Genomic DNA, 26,346 nt, shown 5'->3' with positions numbered 1-26,346 from the left:
TTTTTCTATTTCCTTCTAGAAATGGCGCTCGACACCGGCGGCGGCGGTGCAGGCGCAGCCGGCCTGGCTGCTCCGGGTTCCGGTCCGGGCGGAGGCGGCATTCCTGGTAGCCTGATCGGCGGCGGCGGCGGACTCATGATCTCCAGCGGCGTCATAGGCCCTTCCGTGGCGGCCGAAGGAGAGCCTCCGACTGCCATGGACCAAGGCGGAGTCGGCGATGGTATTCTTTGACTTCTCTTAGATCGCAGGAGGCGTTCCAGCAACAAATCATGCACGTAAGGATAAAGTAAAATCATGGATAAAAATTTGTTAATTTAATTAATTGATACATCAATCCCCGTACCAGTAATAGTTTTTTTTTTAATTTCAATAAGTATTACAACTGTTAAATTATTAACATCAAGTAATATTGATAATAATAACATAAATTTAAATAAATAAAAATGCGAAGGATAAAATTTACATGAAAATAATATCCGTAATATGATTTAATATAAATATAAGCAAATAATAATAAAATAAAACTAATAATAATATAAATAAAATTTCTGAATAATAAAATAATACTAGAAAAATAATAAAATATAACAACCAGTACCAGTAGGTATCTAATTTTACCATGCATCTATTTATGCAAAACCAAGAAAATCCAATTCCCACCAATTAGGTTCGGATAATAGAACCGCTGCTGTAATTTCTTAATAATTATTAATTTACTAGCTTGACTCTTCAAACTTTGTTTGGCTAAGTAAGGTATTTTCTAAACCATTTCTAGAGAATCAAAAATATTAATACTTTTAGTATATAAGGATGTGTTGTTTGAATGCTATATATACAATGAAGTATTTTAAAAACAATAAACCCCATTAGTTTGTCTATAGTTTGCCAATACAATCAAACTGGAAGTTTTATATACTTTCTATAGAAAACATGGTATAATCCAATCCAAGTCTTTTTGGTCTTCCGACTTACTGATCACGATACAAATTTTTCAGATTTTTTTTTGGATTCTAGATTTTGTGTATAATTGTAAAAAATACTACTGAGCCTATAAAAAATTTTCCAATTTCTGCGAGGAGAGATAGAAAATGAATTAAGTATTTTGTCTTGGACCTGCTTTTTGAACAGTTTCAAGTAACATTCGATGAATTAAAGTAAATTTAATAAAAAGTATATATATAGAGCAGGGCGAGGCACAAAGGTCCAATTTGACTTTGAGCAAATATAAACTCTATTGTGAAAACTAAACCAACAAATAACACATTTCAAACGAAGAATTATCTGACTGCGTTCAGTAAAACTGCCAGCTACTTCATCATTCAGTAAAACTGCCAGCTTCATCATTGTTTTTTTTGTCTTTCAAAAATTTGTTATCTAGATCTTTTTACCCCATAGACGGGGTAACTTGGAACGGCCAGGTGTCAAACAGGTTCAATGTCTTATTTTAATTTTAAAGGTATTTCACAAAATAATTACACTCTTAACTAATGCTAAAAAACTACCAACGGAAGAAAATACTTTTATTATGGATTTCCAAAGATTACTGTTTATCTCCTGATAGCAAAGTCATAAGAATCAAGGTTATAGCTGGGTCTACATATTTTTTCCTCTACTTTCAAATATTGTTGTTAAAGAATGCTTAACTTTACTGGTTTTTGACACATTGTTGGTGGATCTTTTTAACCCCGGGCCTTCATATATTACTATTTATTTTCAATAAATTCTGGAAAATTATAACTGGCAAAATGTTATTGGACAAAATGTCCCTTTGATCGATTCCAAATTTAGGTTCTGAATTTAAATAACATAAAAAAAAATAATATAACCTAAAAATGTATTATAAATACCAATGAGTATATAATTATTTATACAAATGAGATCTTTCAGAGCACCGTATTTGAGAAAAATATGATTTACAAAAAAGAGTGCTACGCCATAAAATGCATTTTCATATTAACATTTCAAAAAAGTTGATATTTTGCGTTTCTAATAACATTTGCGGGCCGTTTAATAACGTTTTTGTGTAAAAATAAAACTACAAACAAAACTGCTTACTACAATTTAATCATAATTAAATAATATTCACGTAAAACATCCCATTAAACGTAATTGAACATAATCTGTCAAAAACGTTTGACATTTGACGTATTAGCCACCGTCCATTGTTTTATTCAAATTACGCTTCTACAAAAATGTTCAAATTAAAAATGTAAAGTTTCTACGCGATTTTGAAATAATATCTCACCTTTCCGACAACCTACTGATTAGCACGAATTTTTCGAGACTAAGACTGACCAAATCGGTTTAGCCGTTTTCGAGTTTTAGCGGATCATTTTATCGACGGCTTCATTTTTATATATAAGATTCACTCTACTAGGTAACATCTAATTTGTCTTTTCCACTTTTCAGTTAAAAATGCAAACCCAACTACAGCAGCAAAAACTATTAGAAGATTTCCAAGTGCGACAGCAACAAATCAATGAAGAGTACGAGCACAGGCTCAAACTGCACCTCAAGGTATGTCAGGTAATTAAAGGAACAAGTGTTGAAACGAAATTTACACAATTCGATATAGTTGAAATTGGATAAATGTAAATTAATATTTCTTCAAAAGTCAAAACAAATATTCACTTAGACATATTAATTTTATCGAAATTCTTCTTATAGGAATTGTGGGAGCAGCAGCAAGCCCAGCAGGCTCGTGAAAGACAAATAGAACAGATGCAACTGCGTCAGCAACGTCAGCAGAAGCATAATGACCAGCAAAGTCATGGCCTTAAGGCCACTTGCCCTAATAGGTAATAATAATAGGAATTTGGCCATCTAGTATTCTGTATATGAGGAGTCGAAAAATTTGTTACAAACTTCCCGAAAGAAAAGTTTGTGTTCTCATCAAAAAATGCGATTCGCTAATTTGATGTTTTCTCGACGTTTCAAGCCATTCTGAATCGAGTGAGACCAAATTTGGAAAATGTATGTGTGTGTGTGTGTGCGTGTATGTGAACAGATTTTTTGCCGTAAATCGACGTTTTCTCAAAAACGGCGGGACCGATTTCAAAAATTTAAAAGCCATTCGATGCATCTCGATGAGGACTAACGTTTTGTGTGACGATCGGCCGAGCCGTTTCTTTCCAAATAACAGGAAAGTGAATAATTTTTCGTCCACGTTTTAGCCCGCAATACTGAATCGATTTTGAAAATTCAAAAACCGTTCGAAAGATATTGGTTGGGAATCGACCTAATTAGTTTTTGGTAAAGATCGGCCGAACCGTTTTCTTGTAATAAAGTGTTAAACAAAATTTTTTCGACGATTTTTATGATCTTTTTATGGTAATTACCTTATAGATACTAAAATATTACTGCTCTACGAAAAGTCGTTTAATTTAAAATTTTAAAAATTCTTCAAAGTTTGCAAAAATTAGTATCTTAGTTTTCTTGGCGTTTGTCAAAATTAGACCTTCCATCGACGTTTGCTCAACAACGCCTGAACCAATTTCAGAAATTTAAAAGCCATTTCATGTATCTCAATGAGGACTAACGTTTGTCAGTTTTGTGCGACGATCTGCCAAGCCGTTTCTTTGTCATTTAGGAAAAAGAATTCACTTCCTACTTCAAATACTTTTAAATTATATTATAAACTAGATGACCCAACATACGTCTAATCATAATTGTTCCAATTTATTGTTTTTCAAAAAATTATGTTTTTTCACACTACAATCAATACCGAAATGTATATACAACCACCCATATGGATCTTATATGCACAACTGCTTTTAATATAATGATGAGCATTTGCTTTTTTGAAAAACATTATAAAACATTTTTTTCTTATTAGTTCTTTTATTGATATCCGACGTTATTTTGAAAAAATATGGAATTACACCACTGAGAGGCATGTCATCCCCCCGGGAAATGGCAAAGGAGTCTAAATTATTTTTACTTTTGAACTTGAGATTAAGATAAACATAATTTCAAAATTTCATACCAATTGGAGCACAGTAAAAATTCAGACCCAAAACGCTTCATTGACTTGAGTAAATATATTCCGTATCCGATGGCAAAAATTTGAAAATACTAACGTTTGTATGTGAGAAAGAAAAGGTCTGTTTTTAGGGTTTTCCCGGCAATTATTCTATTTTTTCTCGCCGTAAGAACCATCCTTGAACATCAACGAACATTTTAAAAAAAGAATTGGCCAAATTGGTCCAGGCGTTGTTGAGTTATACGCTTACCAACACACTTTACGATTCATTTTTATATTATAGATAGATTATACTATAAATTAATTTGTTTTTTATTGATTAAGTCAATTATTACACATATCGGGAAGTTCATGTAACTTGCCTCAATGCAAAATACCAATACCAATTAGTATATAGAACATGAAACAACTTTAGAGCCAGCAAAGATTTTTTGCTGCCATCTAACGACAGATATAAATATTATGTTTTGTCCAGTCTGATAATTTATTTAGTGAAAAACTTGTTATATCCACACCGTATCTCAGATAATCCCAATTCGTGGGATGGTCCACTTTTGTTACCAACTTTTTTATATTTATTTAGCATTATATAAATTTCCATATCTCAGACGTGCAGAAGTGCCTGGTATAAGAGATTATGGATAAACTTTTCATATATAGTCATGGCTAATGATTTTATGTTTTTTCCCAGTGGTTCAACAAGTTCCTTAACTGGAATAAGCAGTGGTAGTACAAATTCAAATAATGCAGCCAGCAGTGAAGTTAAACAGAAACTGCAGGTATTCCTGATGAAAAAACGCGAGCAGGCTCGTGAAATGACCAATGGTTCTGTAAGTCAAACTTCTGGTGGATCTGGAGCAGCAAACTATCGTAACTGGTGAGTTACAAACAGCAACAATAAATACTTCCTAGGATCAAGTGATTTTTATCATTATTTCTTTCCCCAGGGGAGTGGTAAAAAGCTCATCTGGTGAAAGTTTGGGTTCAGGTCCATGCCAGTCGACGCATCCTTACCGACTTCCTGGTTCTGCACACAGTAGTACCAATAGTGGAAGTATGATCTCAACTTCTAACTCGAATTCAAGTCTTAATCATATCTCGTGCAGGAGTCAACAGTCTCCGACGCAGGCAGGTCCAGGATCGGGAGACTTCCCTTTGAGGAAAACAGGTCAGTAGAAACAGATAGTAAAATTATTAGAGATAAGAAGAATTTTTTTGATCAAAAGTAAGAACTCAAACCCATAACTGTTTCAGCTAAAAGTTTTTTGTTTTAATTTTGAGTTTTTAATTTATTCTACAAAATAGATAATAATAAATAATAATAAAATAAATTACATTTAATTTCTTTAAGAACGTTTGTAATTTTTTATTTCTTTTATCTTTTAATTTTAATAATGTATAAAGCATGGTATTATAAACGTGATTGCATTAGCTTAGATGTTTAAAATTACTAAAATATTATATTTTGTTGTACTAAACTAAAAATGCACAAAGATTGATGTGTAATATTATATATGAATTGTAATTTTGTTTTGTTCCGAGCATGCATCTAATCTTCTGCAAGAACGCTAATAATTTATTAAATTTAATTGTTTGAAAAAATGAAATTATTAAAATTAAAAATATATTATGGTTATATAGATCACGATTCGTCGTTTTAATTTTTTTTACTTTATATTGCTCTTACAATTTTATTATTTAACTTTGAAAATAGACGTTCACTTTTTTAAATATTCTAAATATATCATGATTTTAATTAGTTCTGTTTTTAATAGATCATTTACAAAAATACGATCCCGATATTCCTATTTTCAAAAGATTCACATATTTATTTTCAACAGAGCATTCAAAAAAATAACATTCAGATTTTTTCTTTACTTTTCTCATACTTTCTTATATTATTTATAATCGAAGAACGTAGCATCCGATTAGATTGATTCAAAAAATATTCGAATGGTATTGAAGGGAAGATCTGCTATTTAGTTTTCTGCAAAGGCAGGTTCAATCGTGTTGGAGATATGCGAGAAAAAGTACAAAGAATACTTTTTGAGAAAAACGATCGTTTTTATCGAATGGCTTTTAAGTTTTTGAAACCGATTCAGCAGTTTTTGAGAAAATCTCGATGAAAGGTCAAAAATAGGCTCACATACACACGATTCACAATGTTTTGAAACGCCGAGAAAACATAAAATTAGTAAATCGGACTTTCTGATGAAAACTGAAAACTTCATCTTCGGGAAGTTAAAAAATATATTTGTAATAAAATAAGAGGACGTCCATTAATCACGCGATCGATTTTTTAAGGATTTTTTGACCGCCCTCCCCTTTGGTGATATTCAAAATAACCCTCCCCCCTCTCCCCGCCAAACATCACATGTATTTTTAGTTACGAGGAAAAATTGTAATTTTTTTAAAAAAAATTTTTGGAAATATTTGGATTTTTTTTTTAAAAAATAGGTAAAAGATAAATACACGTGTCAACTTACTTACCCCTCCCTCCCCCAAGTGATATTTCGTGATTTTTTATCAAACCCCCCTTTCTCTAAAAACCTCACGTGATTAATGGACGCTCCCTGATGTCTCTGTTCTCAAAAATTTCATTTTTTTTGGTTTTCGAAAAATTTTAAAGCTTTTTTGAAAATTAAAATTTTTGGTGCAGGAAGTTCTATCAATTTGCCTTGAGGCACTTACTTACACACACACATACATACACACATTTACAACTAGGACGAAAGTTTAATTGCGACGAGTGGGAATAATAGTATTCTAGAGCCTCTCCTCACGAAGCAGTGCGTGACGGCGGTTTTCGTGGGGATAAGATGTGAAAACATAAACTTCTCCTTCGGGAAGTTCATAAAATACATTTGTTGTAATATATATTCAATCTATAGATTGATCTTCATAAATACAATAAATTTATTAATAAACAGTTAAAAGTCTGTAATTAGTTTTTACTATTTTTGGGAAAAATTGTCATAATAATAAATAATAATTCGTTTCGAGGCACTTACTTACGCACACACACACACACATACACACATTTACAATTAGGACGAAAGTTTAATTGCGACGAGTGGGAATAATAGAATTCTAGAGTCTCCCACCATAAAACGTGAAAACATAAACCTCTTCTTCGAGATGTTAATAAAATATAATATAATTTATATTTAATCTATTAATGGTCTCTGCAAATATAATAAATTTATCAACAAACAGTTAAATTCGTTTTCACTATTTGATACGATTTTTGAGAAAAATTGTCTAAGTAAAAAGTATTAACAAAGGATGAGAAACTTAAAAATCGAGACAATTAAAAATATTTTAATCTCATTTTTCTGTTTTCTCTATTTAAAATAGAAGTACATACTACATTCAAAACACAAATCCAAGAAAAAAAAGTAATAACAAAATCGAAAATTAAAAATCGTTAAGGGCAAATAAAAATATTAAGATATTTATTATTCTTCTGATATTATCCTTCTTATTTTTCTGATTCCTCTACTTGAAATAGATGCACATACTACATTCAAAACACAAATCCAAGAAAAAAAAACTTTTTAAATACAAATATAGTAATTTATCAAAATTCTTAGTTTTTTTTTCATATATATCAACTTCGAATTCTGCACGGTTTGTCTACAGGCAAACTGGAAAATCTCGAGAAAATTATATGAACACACATAACGATTTATATATCACTTTATTCGTAATTTTATTCTGCAACAAAGTTTTTTCGTATCTTTTGCGGTTTAGCTAGTAGAGAGCAATCTGTGTGAATATTCACTTGTTAAAATGCAAAGTATGATTAGGTTCCAGCACCTATCCACATGATTCGATATTTCTGTAAAGAAAACATATAAAGTATTATACATCGTTAGAAAGGCCTCAAAATTGTTAGTTCTTTTCCCATATATTGAACTTCGAAATTCACACGGTGTGGCCTAAAGGCGAGTTGCAATTGAAAAATTCAAGGAGGAAAATCTCGAGAAAATCATAAACTTAAAAAATTATAAAACTTAAAGAAAATTTTGAACTTAACGATTCAAATATCATTTTATTCTCAATTTTATTTTGCATCAAATTATGTCAATCTTAGTTTCTTATAATAATTATCTAAAATAATACCTCTAATAATAGTATTATTTACCTGCTTTTATAATCTTGCCTGTGTTTGTATTAACTAAAACTTTGCAAATGTTTGTTGTGATGCATTGGGCGTGCAGCGAGCGAGCCGAATCTTCTTAAGGTTCGCCTGAAGCAGCGCGTTATAGAGCGAAGGGCCGGACCCATGTCGACCCATCTGCAGGCCAGGGCCAGGCACGAGAGGCTGCTGGCGGGCATCAGGCACCGAAAGAATCCGGCGCTGGCAAGTACGTGTTTGAGAGAGAGATAGAGAGAGAAATCATCACATAGAGAAATTTATCATTGAAACAGAAAATTTAGATTTTAACCCTTTCCACTCGCGAATTGCGAGATTAATATAGATTTTGCCGTCGAAGCGGCGGGCATTCGAGTGGAAAAGGTTTAATGTAAAGTTCTCATATCTAAGTACAATGTTGCCGTTGTAACACATAGGTTTTGATGCGCGATTAATCTATTTTAACAAACTACTGCCTCTGCAGTAATTCATATGCAATCAGTAAAAAAATACAAGCTAAGTACGCATTAATAGTTAGTTTACTCAAGCATCAAAAATATTTGTCGTATGTTTTTAGCGTCAACTAACTATATTAACATCAGCTAACAATAACAAAAGCACGTCGTTATATCCTCATCAGTGTTGTGTGTGATTGTGTGAAATAATCCTTTTTAAATTGTTTAAATATTTTTTACTACAATATGTAGTTTATAATTTGTGTTGTTTTAGAAAGATATATATTTTATCTATTTATTATGTGTTTGCAGATTGTGCCATAAATAATAGCCCAGAGTCGGGGCCTAATTCGCCACCAGCCCTTGCCAGTAGAGGGTCACCGACAAGTGCACCTATACAAGAGGTAAGACGAATTTATATATATATATATATATATATATACTAGATGACCCGACAGGCGTTGTCTTGTACTCACCTCTACAGTTTTTTTAATATCCTATACTAATATTTACCATTTACCTAAAAATACTAAATATTGTTTTTTAAATTATGAGCGATGTTAAATGTAGAACTGCTTTTAATTAAAATGAGTCTCAATTACCACACTATATTGGAAATTGGAGTCTTTTAAACAGTATAAAAAATTCAGAGAAAATTAATATGTAGTGCCCACAGTAAAAATACAAAACTACCTTGGATTTTTGCACCCAAAACAATTGCTCCAATAATGTTGCCTATAATTTTTATAATCCCGTATCATATTTTAACTAGTTGTTAGTAATTATAATATCTAAATCATATTCTTGTTAGTAATAATTTAATATATATTATTATCAAGGATACGCTCCTGGTGTCCTCAGCGCGCGCATGCCATTTTTTTGTCTAGCGCCTTTCCCCTCCCCTATTATTTTACATATTTTAACAGTTTAATTATTAACTTCCCGTAGGGTAAGTTATAGTAATCGCAAAAAAATCGAAAATGAAAATTTTTGCATTTCTCGACGTTTCAAAGGTTTCTGAATATTTTGGCATACCTTAGAAAAAATGGATGTATGTGTGTGTGTGTGTGTGTGTGTGTGTGTGTGTGTGTGCGTGTGTGTATGTATGTGCGGATACAAATTTTCGTCGACGATTTCGGGAACACCGATCAACCGATTTGATTAATTCAAAAAACATTCGATTCGTATTGATAAGGAGACGTGCTGATTAGTTTTTGGCGAAGTCAGGTCTAGCCGTTCCGAAGATACGGGGCAAAAAGTGCCGAAAACGGTAACTCAGTTTTTAAGAGAACGGAGCGTCCGATTTAATAATTCAAAAAACGTTTTACTTGTATTGACAAGGTGAAATACCGATCAAATTTTCATAAAGGCAGGTCTAGCGGTTTCGGAGATCTAATGAAAAAAGTAAAAAAAATGCCATTTGGCGGTCAAAAATGATCATTAGACATATGCACATCAAATTATCAGATATTTTATAGAGATTTTAACAATAAGTATAATTTTGGTTTACATTCCTATGGGTTCCGTACCAATGTTTACGCGTTAGACGTCGACGCGGAGCTTACGCGGTTTGATATTTCGTCTTTATGCAGTTAAAGCAGTACGATTGCTTTGAAAAAAAGTTTAGATCTTTCAAAATATGTCAAAATAAAGAAAACATTTTTTTTCAAAAAAAAAAATTAAAAAAAAAAAATTTAAAAAAAAAATTAAAAAAAAAAATTAAAAAAATTTTTTTTTTCAAAAAAAAGTAATTTTTTGTCTAATTGTTTGTCAAAAATCTTATTTTTTTGAAGTAAATTTTTTTCAAAAATGCTAATCGTTTTTAAAAAAATAATTTTTGGTACGGGAAGTTCCAGCAATTTGCCTTAAGGCACGATGCCTTAATTGCCTTAAGACAGAATTCCACTTACAGCTAGTTAAAATTATTATCATTAATTAATATTTGATTTTTAAAACATTTTACTTATTTACTTTGGGCATTTTATGCGATTTGTTCTATTGAGCAAATCATAGAGAGCAAAAAATTCTAGCTTTCATATTAAACATAATCCTAGCATAACATTGGTACTTCATGTTGGTTTATTTTAATTTAATTTTTTATTATTTAAGATATCCAATATTAAGATATTTGTAGCAATACTCCTCCGAAACGGTTTAACCGATTTTTATGATATTTTTTTTATCAATTTCAGTATGACTTAGAATAGGCCAAAATCTATTTTTAATATCTGTAAGTAGTAAGCGTTGGTCACTCTTAAGATTTGATTTCTGGTTTTGATACCTATTTTTATACTTTGTAATAAAAAAATCACATGCAGCCCTAAATTTTCACCCTTCTACCACAAACTCCTATTTTGTAATAGTCATTTTCAGTAACCGATTAATTTTCATAACCATCAATGATTCAATGAATGTTTCTGAAATAATTTTGTTTCAAATTTTCTTGAACCTATGCAGAACCCTAAATTTATTTTTATCAAGGATTGTCCATGTCTAACACTTTTATTTTCTTTTAGGAATATTTTTTTTTATTTTAACATTTTTAATGCATAATTAAAAAATACAAACCACTCTAAAATTTTACGCTTTACTGAAAATTCATAATTCATAATAGTCGTTTTAGTAGTCCAATCATTTTACATCTAGCTTGATAACTGATAAAAAAATGTGAACGTTTTTTGCTGAATTTTGAACAAGAATTTTCTGAGCTTAAATTTATCCTCTCTGTTCACTGAAATATTTCCAAAACGGAAAGGTTTCCATCAATAAAACTAGATGAGTCAAAATATCGATCAAATTACAACAACTTTTAAAAGGAAACTAGGTATAATGCAAATCAACTTGTATCAATTTGAGAAATATTTACTATGATACATAATGTGTATGAACACAAATTTTAAAGAATATAAAACATTAATTTAATAAAAGTAAATATAAAAATCTAAAAAAATTAATACACAATATGGATGAACACAAATTTTAATTTAGTTAAAAAAATAATTTTAAGTAAATATAAAAATAACAAAAAATAAGTCACAAAATTGATAACTACAAATTTTAATGTATACAAAAAATAATTTCAATAAAAGTAAATATAAAAATAAGAAAAAAATTAAATCATCCGAGCCATTTAACTTCTGAATAGATGTGTAGATCCAACAGCATCATTCCTTGCATTTATTCCTTAGACTGGACGCCGAATGTTATAGAATTTTTGCATTACTAATATATGTATATTTATTATTGAACTACCTCTGAATTTCAATGATTTATGTTTCCTTTATTTTTCTAGGAAAACGAGGAACCCAATTCCTCCGGTCACATGAGCGGAACCAACAGCATGGGAGGCTACGGGGTGCTCACAAATAGCCATCAGGGCTCCTTAACGGATCTGTCACTATTCAGCAGCCCTTCTATGCCTAATATCTCATTAGGAAGGTCTCATATCCCTCACCATTCGCAGGTGTGATAATAACAATATTATTATATTGGTGAAACCTACCGACATAAATGTATGTTTAAGGAAGAAATATGTCAACAATAAAATTGTATTTTCAGTATATAAATAAATAAAAAAATTCTACTGTATACAATTTTATTTAAGAAATATTCATATTATTAGTTGATGTATAAGAAAATATGTATATGTTGAATTTTATTAATGGAATTTATTATTTCTCCTTTAGTCAAGTACAACAGAAGCTGCAGTATTGGCTGCTGTCGCTGCAGCTCGTTTGGGCGCTCCTTTGACAGGCCAGTTGTTATCTGGTGTGCTCCCTTATTATCCAACCTTACCTGTTATTGAAGCAGAACAGCCTCCTGAAGCTGCTGCTCCAGCACCTACACAATTGCCTCACCATCAACAGCAACCTATTACAGACGCACAGGTAAGAGGAATTGTTAGACAATAAATGTAAAAAGATCAATTTTATTTTGAATCATTTTTTATTTTATTTTTTCCTTCAGGTTGCACATCATCATCTAAACAAGTTATCAGGGCACCCTCACACACACCGGCCGCTGGGAAGAACCCAAAGCGCACCTTTGCCTCTGGGGCATCCGATGCTTCAGGGGAATCCCACAAGAATGCCTCAGGCTCCTGCGCCACCTCAGCCTGCGAGCCATGGACCCTATAACACCCAGGCAAGGAATCATGATAAGAAATAACATGACAACTCTGATAAATCATATATAAAGATATAATAGATATATTTTATGTTATAAATCTATCCTTTTATAGATGGACCACACGTTGTTGAAGCAGCATATCCGGCAAACAGTTCTTACACGGGCTGCTGGTATTCAACAGCAGCAACAGCAACAGATGATGTTGAATCAGCAACAACAGCAATTGCAAAAGCAGCTGTCTAGCAGTAATAGTAGCGAATCGGAGATCATTGATTTGACTGAGAAGAGTAGACGAGCCAGGTTAAGGGATGAAGATGCTGAAATGGTTAATGCCCAGGTAATAAGAATAAACTAACAAATATACTAAACTACTTAAATTTTGCTCTTATATATACTTTTACAATAACAATCATAAATTACATCAATTACTATTAAATACGATCTTAACACCCAAGGAGTGAATTTTTTGGTTCATAAAAGTTTACCAAGTCCTCTTATAACAGGTATGATTTTTTTTTTTTAGGATACTCATTCGGCTCTCAGGCCGCGACCTGATCCAACCAGGCCTTTGTCCAGAACACTATCTAGTCCACTGGTGCACGTTGGACGAGGTTCTCGGTCACCAGAACCATTAGAACCACGAGAATCGCAAGAAGCACCTTATTCTGCACCAACTACTGGTTTGGCATATGATAGTATTATGCTGAAACATGCTTGCAGGTAATAAAGGAACACAATAAATATAATTTATACATAATATAAATATAAATATTGGCAAAAGAAGTAATTGATGTGGTATTTTTAATACTAAGTAGGGATTTTTTAATATCCTGGTTAATGTTTTCATCCAGTATCTTGTTTGGTGAGTTTTATATCAGAATAGTTTCATGTTTTAACGATTTGTACGTTGTTATATCTAAAATTCTAATACAAATTCTAACAAAATAATTTTAGAATTCTTTCATAAGCTAGGTCAAATTTTTATATTGCTATTTATATACGATTTTTTTTCGTAGATGTGGAGATAATAGCAGACATCCAGAACATGGTGGTCGATTGCAAAGTGTTTGGGCACGACTGCTTGAAACAGGGTTGGCCGCCAGATGTTCTCGTCTAAGAGCTCGCAAGGCTACACTTGATGAACTCAGACTTTGTCATACAGAAGCACATACATTGATGTTTGGTAATTATAAATATGTATATATATATATATATATATATATATATATATATATACTAGATGACCCGACAGACGTTGTCCTGTATTGACGTCTGCAATTCAAAAGTTCCACTTTTTTTAATATCCTATCCTAAACTTTTTAATATCCTATTTGATGTCCTGCCTTTGTGATTCATTTATTGTCTTAGCGTTAGCAGTATAAGAAATTCAGAAAAAAATAATATACATAGTATCTGCGGTTAAAGAACAATATCACACTTGATTTTACCACACAACATAATTGCTTCAATAATTTAGTCGATAATTTTCATAATCTAGTATGAAATATTAGTTGCTCTTTGGCAATTTTAATTTCTAAAGAGCATTTTTCTTACTAATAATTTAATAAACATTATTGTTTATGTTCAAATCTTAGGGGAATTAATTTGTAAAATCTAGTTCATATGTGCACTATTCAATCTAAGATCAACTTGCTAAATATTGCATATCCGATGCCAAACAGGATGAATTTTGGATACATATAAAACTAGTGGTGCATGGCATCGTTCCTTAACGCAAATTGCAGGAACTTTCCGTACCTGAATTATATATTCGAGGGAAAAAAATCAGTAATCAATAAATATTGATCAATGATTTACAACAATTGTTTTATACATTTTCAAATAGATAATTATAATCACTATATATTTTATTGTTCATAAAATATACAGTACGGATCTTACCGCTTAAAGCACTTGAGAAAGTTTACATTAGCAAGAGGTGCCAAATAAATCCATCTGAGGATATATTTCTTACGATTAGAATAACGCATTTGAAATGTTTACATTTTTATATTGGTTTGTAAATTTAAAATTCGTATTTGAAGTATAAAACTTTCTATATTTTTGAAAATTTTGAAAAAAAAAAGTTTTCTGAAAATTTCTAATTTGCTTGAAGCGTATGAGTAAATTTTAAAAATTAACAATCTTGGTTCGGAACCCAACAAAATTGCAACAAAAAAAATTGTACTCAATTTTAAAAACTTTATCACATATCTGATAATTTGATGTGCTTACGTTAACGATCATTTTTGATCGCCAAATATCCTTGTACTTTGTACCTTGTACCTTGTTTTTTATAAGCATGCCAAATGTTCAGAAAACACTGAATCGTGAAGATATGCAAAAAATTTCATTTTCGTTGTTTTTGCGATTACTACATCTTACCCTACTTATTAAGTAGAAATATTTTATTGTATTGTTAAATAATTTAGTAAAGTAAATCAAAATGCGACATGCATAAGTTTAAAAAAATAATGTATATGCAATTTTGGACTTCTATAAACTGAATTATATAATTTTATCTGCCAAACATATACTGTTGACTGTATCTTATATTATTTTAATTTCTGGCACATCTCAGCTGCTTTTTGGCAAATTTTGACATTACATTTTTCTTGTATATTATAATCTAATATTATCTAGGCTCAAAATTCAAATTTTAAGTGAATTGACATTTCTGGCAAATGTTTTCAATGTCAAACAATGATAAGTGGTTTTTTGTAATTTTTGCCATTTATTTCTTCAATATTACTATAGTTTTATCGTTCATTAAATCTTTAAAAAATCCTTTGACAAACTCTAAAAAGATTTATTGAAATCCGAATAACCGTTTAGGAGAAGTATCAAATCATACACCTGTACAGAAGAATTTTATATATAAGATAAAAATGCCTGGCTAGAAATCAGCCTGATTTATAAAACTATTTCTATTTATGACTATTAATTATTTTTTCCTAGGCACTAGTCCATTTTCTCGGCACAACAGGCCGGAACAAATAGGAAGCACTGTCAGTGGAGCTTCTACAGGGGGCAATGGTGCCAATAGTAGTCCTGGTGCAGGAACACCTGTTTCCTTGGTTCGATTGAGGTGTGGAGGCGTCGGTGCAGATCCGGACTCGTTCTGGAGCGATGCGCATACGGGCCCTGCTGCTAGAACAGCAGCCGGATGCGTAATTGATCTAGCTCATAAGGTAAAATTGATATAACTCTTTTACAATATATTGTCTTGTGTATTGGTAATATTTTTTTTCAATTATTTTTAGACATGGTTGGGTGAAACCAAGAACGGTTTTGCGGTTGTTAGACCTCCAGGACACCATGCTGAACCTGATTTGGCAATGGGTTTCTGTTTCTTCAATTCAGTGGCTATCGCTGCAGAGTGCCTCAAGAGACGGTGCGACTTACAACGTATACTCATCGTCGATTGGGTAAAAAATTGAACATATAGTAATATATATATATATATATATATATATATATATATATATATATATATATATAGAATTTTATGATATGAGTGGAACGAATATTAATTGTTTAATATGAACAAAACAGCACTCAGATTTGTTTAACACAACTTTATTTTATGATTACAGACGTTTCGAGACCATGGTGTGTCTCATCTTCAGTGTAATTTCAAAAACAGTTACTTATATACTACACATTCTTTAATAATTTATTTAAATTTCATTTAATTTTTTGGTATACAAAAAACACCAACTATTCCTTGCAATGCTTGACACAGTACTAAAGAAACATACTCGTATAACACTTACAGAAATATTCTAAACAAATCTGAAGTACTTATATAGATGGAGACAGAGAGGGTATCATTATAATGTAAACAAAAGGAGTGCTATCGCATACAAAATCGATAAAAATGAAAAAACAAATTAATTTATTGAAAAGAATAAGATAAATGAAAAAATTTATAAATTATTAATGATGTTTATATAAGTGTCATGTAAAATATTTGTGTCGGTTCTTAGATTTATGCTATTGTTAGTCCGAACTATTAACATTGATTCTGCCATGCTCCGTTTAAATAAGTCTTTCTCATGGAATAAAATTTGGGGATTGTCAAAATCAAACTTATGGTTGTTGATATTAGCATGATCCACAAGTGTACTTTTAAATTTTTTGTTATCTATTTTTTCACATTGTAATTCATGTTGCCTGAGTCTCTTTTCTAAGTTCTGGCAGGTCTGGCCAATATAAGAGCAATTACAATCCAAACAATTTACTTTATAAACTATATCTTTCTTTTTTGTTAATGGAGTTTCATCTTTAATTTTGGAATATAAAAATTTTAATTGTTTTAATGGAGAAAAAGTAATACGAATATTATGTTTTTTGAAAAGTCTTTTTGATAATTGGTTAAAATTATTGTCAAGATATGGAAAATTAATGAAAAAAGTTTTTTCAGGAACACTTGTTTTGCCAGGCTCTTCCGGTTTCTTATCAAAAGGTTCAAGTAATTTTGCGACTCTATTTTTAATAATTGGACAAATTAACTTATATGGAAAATTATTGCCAAGTAGGATCGTTTTAACTAATTTTATGTTTGTATCATAAAACAGGGGATCAGATAATAAAATAGCGTGATCTACAAGATTTAGAATGGTAGAAATTTTTATATTGAGAGGAACATGTGAATTAAAATTAATGTATCTCCCGGACCAACTATCTTTTCTGTACCAGTCTGTATAACATACACCGCCTCTATTAATGAGTTTTACGTCAAGAAAATGTAACGTCGAATCATTTTCAAGTTCCTGAGTGAATTGTAAAAAAGAATTGTACTCATTGAATTTGTTGAAAACATTATCTATATCTTTTTTATTAAGTAATATTAATGTGTCATCGACATATCTGAAATAGACCATAGGTTTGGAAGGTAAAGAATTTAAGACATGATTTTCCAAATCTAAAACATGATTTTCCAAATTTAAGACATGATTTTCCAAATTCTTTACCTTCCAAACCTATGGTCTATTTCAGATATGTCGATGACACATTAATATTACTTAATAAAAAAGATATAGATAATGTTTTCAACAAATTCAATGAGTACAATTCTTTTTTACAATTCACTCAGGAACTTGAAAATGATTCGACGTTACATTTTCTTGACGTAAAACTCATTAATAGAGGCGGTGTATGTTATACAGACTGGTACAGAAAAGATAGTTGGTCCGGGAGATACATTAATTTTAATTCACATGTTCCTCTCAATATAAAAATTTCTACCATTCTAAATCTTGTAGATCACGCTATTTTATTATCTGATCCCCTGTTTTATGATACAAACATAAAATTAGTTAAAACGATCCTACTTGGCAATAATTTTCCATATAAGTTAATTTGTCCAATTATTAAAAATAGAGTCGCAAAATTACTTGAACCTTTTGATAAGAAACCGGAAGAGCCTGGCAAAACAAGTGTTCCTGAAAAAACTTTTTTCATTAATTTTCCATATCTTGACAATAATTTTAACCAATTATCAAAAAGACTTTTCAAAAAACATAATATTCGTATTACTTTTTCTCCATTAAAACAATTAAAATTTTTATATTCCAAAATTAAAGATGAAACTCCATTAACAAAAAAGAAAGATATAGTTTATAAAGTAAATTGTTTGGATTGTAATTGCTCTTATATTGGCCAGACCTGCCAGAACTTAGAAAAGAGACTCAGGCAACATGAATTACAATGTGAAAAAATAGATAACAAAAAATTTAAAAGTACACTTGTGGATCATGCTAATATCAACAACCATAAGTTTGATTTTGACAATCCCCAAATTTTATTCCATGAGAAAGACTTATTTAAACGGAGCATGGCAGAATCAATGTTAATAGTTCGGACTAACAATAGCATAAATCTAAGAACCGACACAAATATTTTACATGACACTTATATAAACATCATTAATAATTTATAAATTTTTTCATTTATCTTATTCTTTTCAATAAATTAATTTGTTTTTTCATTTTTATCGATTTTGTATGCGATAGCACTCCTTTTGTTTACATTATAATGATACCCTCTCTGTCTCCATCTATATAAGTACTTCAGATTTGTTTAGAATATTTCTGTAAGTGTTATACGAGTATGTTTCTTTAGTACTGTGTCAAGCATTGCAAGGAATAGTTGGTGTTTTTTGTATACCAAAAAATTAAATGAAATTTAAATAAATTATTAAAGAATGTGTAGTATATAAGTAACTGTTTTTGAAATTACACTGAAGATGAGACACACCATGGTCTCGAAACGTCTGTAATCATAAAATAAAGTTGTGTTAAACAAATCTGAGTGCTGTTTTGTTCATATTAAACAATTAATATATATATATATATATATATATATATATATACGAGTATATATATAAGCTGAACCAGAAAACGTTGTTTTGCTAAGTAAGGTATTATCTAAACAATTTCTAGAGAATTAAAAAAATTAATACTTTAAGTGTATAAGGATGTGTTGTTTGAATGCCATATACAAAGAGGTATTATAAAAACAATAAACCCCATAAGTTTGTCTACATTTTGTCAATACAATCAAACTGAAAGTTTTATACATTTTCTATTGAAAACATGGTATAATCCAATCCAAGTCTTTTCTGGTCTTTCAACTTATTGATTACGTTTAAAATTTTTCAGATTATTTTTGGATTCTGGATTTTGTGTATAATTGTAAATAATACTACTGAGCTTATACAAAATTATCAATTTTCTGCGAGGAGAGATGGAAAATGAATTAACTATTTCTTCTTTGACCTGCTTTTTTAAAAGTTTCAACTAACATTCGATGAATTAAAGTAAATTTAATGAATAGTATATATATAGAGCAGGGCGAGGCACAAAAGTCCAATTGATTTTGAGCAAATATTAATTATATTATAAAAATCAAACCAATTATATCACGATAAATAACGCATTTCAAACGAACAATTATCTGACTATGTTCAGTAAAACTGTCATCATTGTAGAAATGTGCTTTTTTGCTGTTTTTCAAAAATTTGTTATCTAGACCTTTATACCCTATAAGCGGAGTAACTTGGAACGGCCAGGTGGCAAACAGGTTTAATGTCTTATTTTAATTTTAAAGGCATTTTTTAAAATAATTACACTTTTAACACAACTAATGCTAAAAAACTACCAACGGAAGAAAATACTTTTACTATGGATTTTCAAAGATTACCTTTTATCTCTCGATAGCAAAGTCATGAGAACAACAAATGAGATCTTTCAGAGCACCGTGTTTGAGAAAAATATGAATGGAGTGCTACGACGCTAAAAAGTGCATTTTTATATTAAAATTTCAAAAAAGTTGATGTTTTGAGTTTCTAGTAACACTTGCGATCCGTTTAATAACGTTTTTGTATATAAATATAACTACAAACAAAACTACTTACTACAATTTAATCATAATTAAATAATATTCACTTTAAACATCTATCCTATTAAACGTAATTGAACATCATCTGTCAAAAACGTTTGACATTTGACGTATTAGCCACCGTCTATTGTTTTATTCAAATTATGCTTCTACAAAAAATTTTAAATTAAAAATGTAAAGTTTTATGCGATTTTTAAATAATATCTCACCTTTTGGACAGTCTCTGGATTGACACGAATTTTTCAAGACTAAGACTGGCTAAATCGGTTTAGCCGTTTTCGAGTTTTACCGAATCATTTGATCGAAAGCTCCATTTTTATATATAAGATATATATATATATATATATATATATATATATAAATAATGTGTTATTTTTAAGAATTTATCATAATGAAATAATTTCTTATTAGGATGTGCATCATGGGAATGGTACACAGCAAATGTTTTACGACGATCGCAGAGTTCTCTACATTTCCATACATCGTCATGATGATGGTAACTTCTTTCCGGGAACTGGAGGTCCAACGGAGGTAAACATATATTGTAGATTGCTTGAATGAATGTTGTATAGGATGATTATATTTAATTTTTTTTAATTTTCAGTGCGGTGCCGGCGAAGGCGTAGGTTTCAATGTGAATATTGCCTGGTCAGGAGGTATCGATCCGCCTCTTTCTGATGCGGAATATTTGGCTGCATTCAGGACAGTCGTAATGCCTATTGCGAAGGTAAATATATATATATATATATATATATATATATACTAGATGACCCGGCAGACGTTGTCCTGTACCCACGCTTACAATTTTTTAGTATCCCATACTAATATTTACTACTAATTATTGTTTTTTAAATTACTCTTCACACAAAAATGCATATATATCAATGATCGATGTTAAATGTAGAGTTGCTTTAAATAAAATGATGAGTCTCAATTCCCACACTATATTGGACATTGAAGTCTTTTTAATGTATAACAAATTCAGATAAAAGTAAATATGTATAAGTGCAATATTACCTTGGATTTTTCCACCCAAAATAATTGCTCCAATAATGTTGCCTATAATTTTTATAATCTCATCATATTTTAACTGGTTTTTAGTAATTTGAATATCAAAATTACATTTTTCTTAGTAATAATTTAATATACATTATTACCAGGGGCGTTCTTGGAGTCCTCAGCGCCCGCATGCCATTTTTTTCTAGCTCTATTATTTTACCTGTTTTAACAGTCCATTATTAAAATTATTATCATTAATTAATATTTGGCTTTTGAAACATTTTACTTAATTATTTTGGGCATTTCATGCGATTTATTCTATTGAGCAAATCATAGAGATCAAAAAAAATTTAATTTAAAAGATATCCAAAAATGTATGTATTCATCTTTACTTTCCCATTTGTTGTTTTAAAGTGAAATTTTTAACGCATTTTATATATATTGTGCAAAGATTAGTAAAAGATGTGTAGAAATTATATAGTTCTTGAATTATATTGCAAAAAAAATACTATATTGAAAATTTTATATGCGTCGCATTCAAGGTAGGACCGGCTCTGATTATTAATTAATTTCATATATTAAGTGATTAATTTGTCAAATCCTGTTCATATGTGTATCACTCAATCTGCCATACATATACTGACTCTTATATTATTTTAATTTCTGGCACATCTCAGCTGTCTTTCGGCAATAATAATGTAGACATTTCATTTTTCTTAGTCATTTTCGTGAATTTATTATACATATTCTAATATTGTCTAGACTCATAAGTAAATTGAAATTTTTGACAGATGACGGTTTTCATTTGTTTTCAATGCCAAACAACGTCTCAAATATTTTCAATATCAAACAATGACATGTTGTTTTTAGCATTTTTTTTCTTTTATTTTTACAATATTACTGTATTTTTATAATCACATACATTCTGAAAAATTCCCTTAACAAACTTCAGTAAGATTTATCAAAATCCGAATAATCGTTTAGGAGGAGTATATTTACATACATTATTACAGACGAATTATATATATATATATATATATATATATATATATATATATGATATATACGCTTTTGCTTGAGTTGAAACGTTAAAAGTTTCGTTCAAGTTGGATTTGCTTCAGTAATGCAAAAGTCCAGAAATATAAATATCCTTGCGAAATTGATAAATTGTTCACATTTTACTTTTTCTTTAATGAGTGCTGTCAACAGTTGCATTTTAAATACATATATTAATATTTTGAAATGAGATGGTGTGTTTGTTGGATCACTTCTGTGATTATGGGAGGTTGGTTGGTAGCTGGAGCTGAGCTGTTGATAATATAGAAACACTGGTTCTTGTTTGATGTTGATATTTTTATTGTTGACTATTTCCTTTTACAATTAAATAATTGGTTTGATAACCCTTTCGTTATTGATATGCAGAGACTACATTTTTCTATGTAACTAAGCACTAAGCCTGACTGCAAGTTGTCCTGACTCCAAGTCTGGCTTCTGATTTGACTCCTGACTTCTCCCTGAATAACTAAATCCTAACTCCTTATATACTAAATAATTGTACACAAAACTTGATTCTGAAATCTAACAGCAAGGACGGAAGAACTTTGCTTTAACAAAAACAATAAATAATAAATTGTATTTGTAATTACAGAATAATTTATTGGTACTACCTGCTCATAAAAGTATCCAAATTGTTGCATATATCATAGTTTTCAAATTATGTAATGTGTTTCCCATTATAATACTACATTGATTGTATCTAATTTTCAATAAATTATAATGATGTTTTTGTAATTTCTACATATCTTTGATTTCTTCCAAAGGAATTCAATCCGGAACTGATACTTGTATCATGTGGATTTGATGCCTCGGTTGGTCATCCGGCTCCACTTGGAGGATACCAGGTCAGCGCTGCTTGCTTTGGAGAGATGACCAGACAATTGATGACATTGGCTAATGGAAAAGTAAGTCTTGTATCATTTATTAGAAATAAAAAATTCTTTGGTACAAAATAATCGACTTCATGATACCGATTCTGCCGCATAACAGAAAAATGTTATGGCAAGGCTATGTTATGAAGAGCTTTCCATACTAAATATTGACATAAGCCATGTGGTTGCTGTGCAGTCAGGCGTTTTTTCAGGTTGTCAGATAGAAAACCTAACCCAGAAACCGCACAAATGTCAAGAAAAACGATGTTGGATAAGAGGGTATTTCTGACACAGCTTCATAACATACGAGTGACGTTGCAGTTTATGTGTAAAACGCCTGAATGCACATCAGATACATGACATTTTGACAGTTTCAGTATGATTCAGTAACATAATGTATGGAAGTTGGAGCGTGACATGGCCTTGCCGTAACATTGGTCTGTTGCGAGGCAGAATCGGGCAAAGCATTCTTCATATTTGATGGATAAGCGATAGTAAAGATAATTACTAATCAAGAAGTTTGTTCTATTGCTTTTGTTGGAGAAAAAAAATTCAATTTTATACAATATAAAATGTACAATATTGAATATATTTTCCTTTTCCCAGGTGGTGCTTTCCCTAGAAGGCGGTTACGATCTACCAGCCATCTGTGACAGCGCCCAGGCCTGCGTCAGCGCCTTGTTGGGAGACGAAGTTGATGATTCATCATCAGTTTCTGCTGCTTCAGCAAACATCTCGAATAATCTACACAGGACAACGTGCGGAATTGGCAGAGTTAGTGATGCAGAATTGGCCAGACCGCCTTGTCAGAATGCTATCGATACTCTGCAGAAAACTATTGCTATACAGGTAAATAGTAAAAAAACTATAACATATCATCATTATCATCTTCATCAAAGATTTATCGCAACAAGGCTCAATATTTTTTAGAAATAAAATAAAATCAAGTTATTGAAATGTAAGCTTTAGTAGTAAGAGAATTTTTAATCAGATTTCCTACCATCCACCAATAAAATCAGAAATTTTGTAGTGCTTCCTTTTACTATATGATTAAATTTATTGAATGTTCTTATTTTTTCCTCAGCTTTCCCATTGGCCTTGTGTAAAGCGAAATGCCCACATGGTATCCATGTGCCATGCCCAAGCCCTTCAACTTCTTGCAGCCGAAGGAGCACCACCATTGACTATCAGGATGATTGAGACTAAAGAAATGGTAGAAGACTCGGAGACAGTCACAGCCATGGCAGGGCTCTCTATGAGGAACACACAAATGAACAGGTATGTGGAACATCATCATATTTGATAATACAGTAGAACTATCTAGACTATTATCGATTATCCGAATCACTTTCAGAAAAAAAAAGTCCAGAAACAGCTTACATTGACGGAGATGTTTAAAAAACAATGATTTTTATTTCTAAACTTGTACATAAGTACATTTTATTCATATTTAAAACATGTGAAAATGTCATGTTTCTTTCATTTAATTCAATAAAAAAAATAGTGCAATATCAAAACGTAACTTTTTTTCTCTCCAATGGCAATTTAAAAAAAAAAACTCCGATTATCCGAATATTTGATTATCCGAATGGGTTCCGGTCCCCATTAATTCGGATAATTGGAGTTCTACTGTAGATATATACTTATTCAAACAGCAAGATTCAATCCTTAAATATTTTTCAAATTATTTTGTTATTTTTGATAATAATCGAACTATCCAGCAAATAGAACATGGAATGACAATTTAATTGGAATTTTTAAAGATTGCAACTTTTCGTCGTTGAACCTAACTTCTTTCGTTTTTTTTTCATTCTTTAAAAAAAAGCAAAATAGTCTTAAATTTTAATCACTGCCCATTGTTAATATTTTTGACATCTTTAAGGTAAACATATTTACTAAATTTTTAATGAAACTGTCAATTACTGTATATTTAAAATTAGAATTAAACATTAATGGGCCAATTCTGTCGTAACAGAGTTCATAAAATAGCGTTGTCATGGCAACGCTCTCTTATGCTTATTCTTGGTATTGAAAATTCTAGATGGTACAGTTATAATAACATTATCCCTTGCTATTTTATATGTAAAATACGCCTGGTCGCACGGCAAATAGATAGACAATTTCGTAATTTTCAATACCAAAAACAAGCATAAGAGAGCGTTGCCATGACAACGATATTTTATGAGCTGTATTATGGTAGAATTGCCCCATATATTACTTCATGGTCTTTTAGCAGAATCTTTAAAAACAATGTTGAATTAAGAAATAATATATGTAAAGGATCAACTTTCCTAAAACTATTTTTATGATATATTTTTTGTTTAATTTAAATTCAAACAAATGAATTTTATTTTTAGTCTAAAAATTATCGATTTGGTCGAATTTGAATTGATTCGAATGAAGTAAAATATCGGCAATTCGATTCAAATTGTTCATTCAAGTTGATTCGAATGAAATGTAATTTTTTTAAAATAAAAAATTAACTTAAAAATTTCTTTGAGTAGAATTAAAGATATCATTAAAGATTTTGTCTAAGATTTGGTCGAATTTGGATTGATTCGAATGAAGTGAAAAATCGACGATTCGAATCGAATTGTCCATTCAAGTTGATTCGAATGAAATGTATTTTTTAAATAAAAAATAAACTCAAAAATTTTGTTTGAGTAGAATCAAAGATATCACGTGACAACACGATTTCGGCCCGCCATTTTGAATGATTGGCCAATGGCCAATGACAAATCAGTATTTGTGGCGTAACGCGTTTCCGTTGCATTTGCGTTTACCACTAGTTGAAGAAGTTTTACTTTAATAACCAAATTATTACAGATTTGAATCGACAAATGGCTTCTAATATAATTTTTGTAATTTTTGCTTACTTTATATATAAAATTTTAATTTTATTTTAAAAAAAATGTACAACTTATATTGATCTTAGGACTTCGGATCGATCCAGAAGTGTTTCGGACGAGCCGATGGAGCAAGATGAAACAAAATAATAAAATCAATAAATAATTAAAATTATTGATCACTAATAAAAATCTTCATCCTTAAATCTGTAAGGATTAAGTCAACACTAAAGGAGGAACTTGAATGTTAAACTGTGTTAAATGTTAGAACTAAAACGTGTCATAGATTTAAAATAATCTAGATATAATGTGCAAGAGGTTAATTAATTAAAATTAAAAACAAAAACGTACGTGATTTAATATTTTTTAATTTTATGCCATTGACTGACGAATATAAGAAATCATATTTAATAAAAAGTGTAACGAATATAATAGCACATTTATAATTAATTATATAAATATTGTT

The 26,346-nt window shown here is 30.5% G+C and overlaps 1 protein-coding gene across 2 annotated transcripts; it reads left to right on the top strand.

The window, feature by feature from the left end:
* The first annotated feature begins 45 nt into the window (after window positions 1-45).
* Window positions 46-26,346, top strand: LOC113389343 (histone deacetylase 9-like). Of its 2 annotated transcripts, none has more exons than XM_026626387.1 (21): window positions 46-275; window positions 2,410-2,517; window positions 2,668-2,798; window positions 4,674-4,859; window positions 4,930-5,150; window positions 8,206-8,352; window positions 8,888-8,979; window positions 11,868-12,038; window positions 12,262-12,462; window positions 12,542-12,718; window positions 12,816-13,040; window positions 13,227-13,423; window positions 13,720-13,886; window positions 15,662-15,894; window positions 15,967-16,131; window positions 20,519-20,638; window positions 20,712-20,834; window positions 22,927-23,067; window positions 23,641-23,883; window positions 24,119-24,312; window positions 25,970-26,346. In XM_026626387.1, the coding sequence occupies exons 1-21, from the start codon at window positions 270-272 to the stop codon at window positions 26,028-26,030; spliced, it is 3,309 nt and encodes a 1,102-aa protein (XP_026482172.1). In that variant the 5' UTR covers window positions 46-269; the 3' UTR covers window positions 26,031-26,346. The 2 variants fall into 2 exon arrangements, with proteins under 2 accessions (XP_026482172.1, XP_026482171.1); XM_026626386.1 differs by having other exon boundaries at window positions 2,410-2,526.

The sequence above is a fragment of the Ctenocephalides felis genome, unplaced genomic scaffold (genome assembly GCF_003426905.1).
Source record: "Ctenocephalides felis isolate EL2017-DRISC unplaced genomic scaffold, ASM342690v1 CF-g0.4_SCAFFOLD_03573, whole genome shotgun sequence".
Lineage (NCBI taxonomy): Eukaryota > Metazoa > Arthropoda > Insecta > Siphonaptera > Pulicidae > Ctenocephalides > Ctenocephalides felis.
Note: the sequence above shows the minus strand (reverse complement) of the source record. Positions and strands in the feature narration are given on the sequence as shown.

Excerpts from the sequence above, each read along its gene's own strand:
- LOC113389343 (XM_026626386.1), top strand. Across the intron at positions 12,039-12,261 it reads ATATCCCTCACCATTCGCAG|TCAAGTACAACAGAAGCTGC; the intron begins GTGTGATAATAA and ends TTTCTCCTTTAG. Across the intron at positions 20,639-20,711 it reads GAACTGGAGGTCCAACGGAG|TGCGGTGCCGGCGAAGGCGT; the intron begins GTAAACATATAT and ends TTTAATTTTCAG.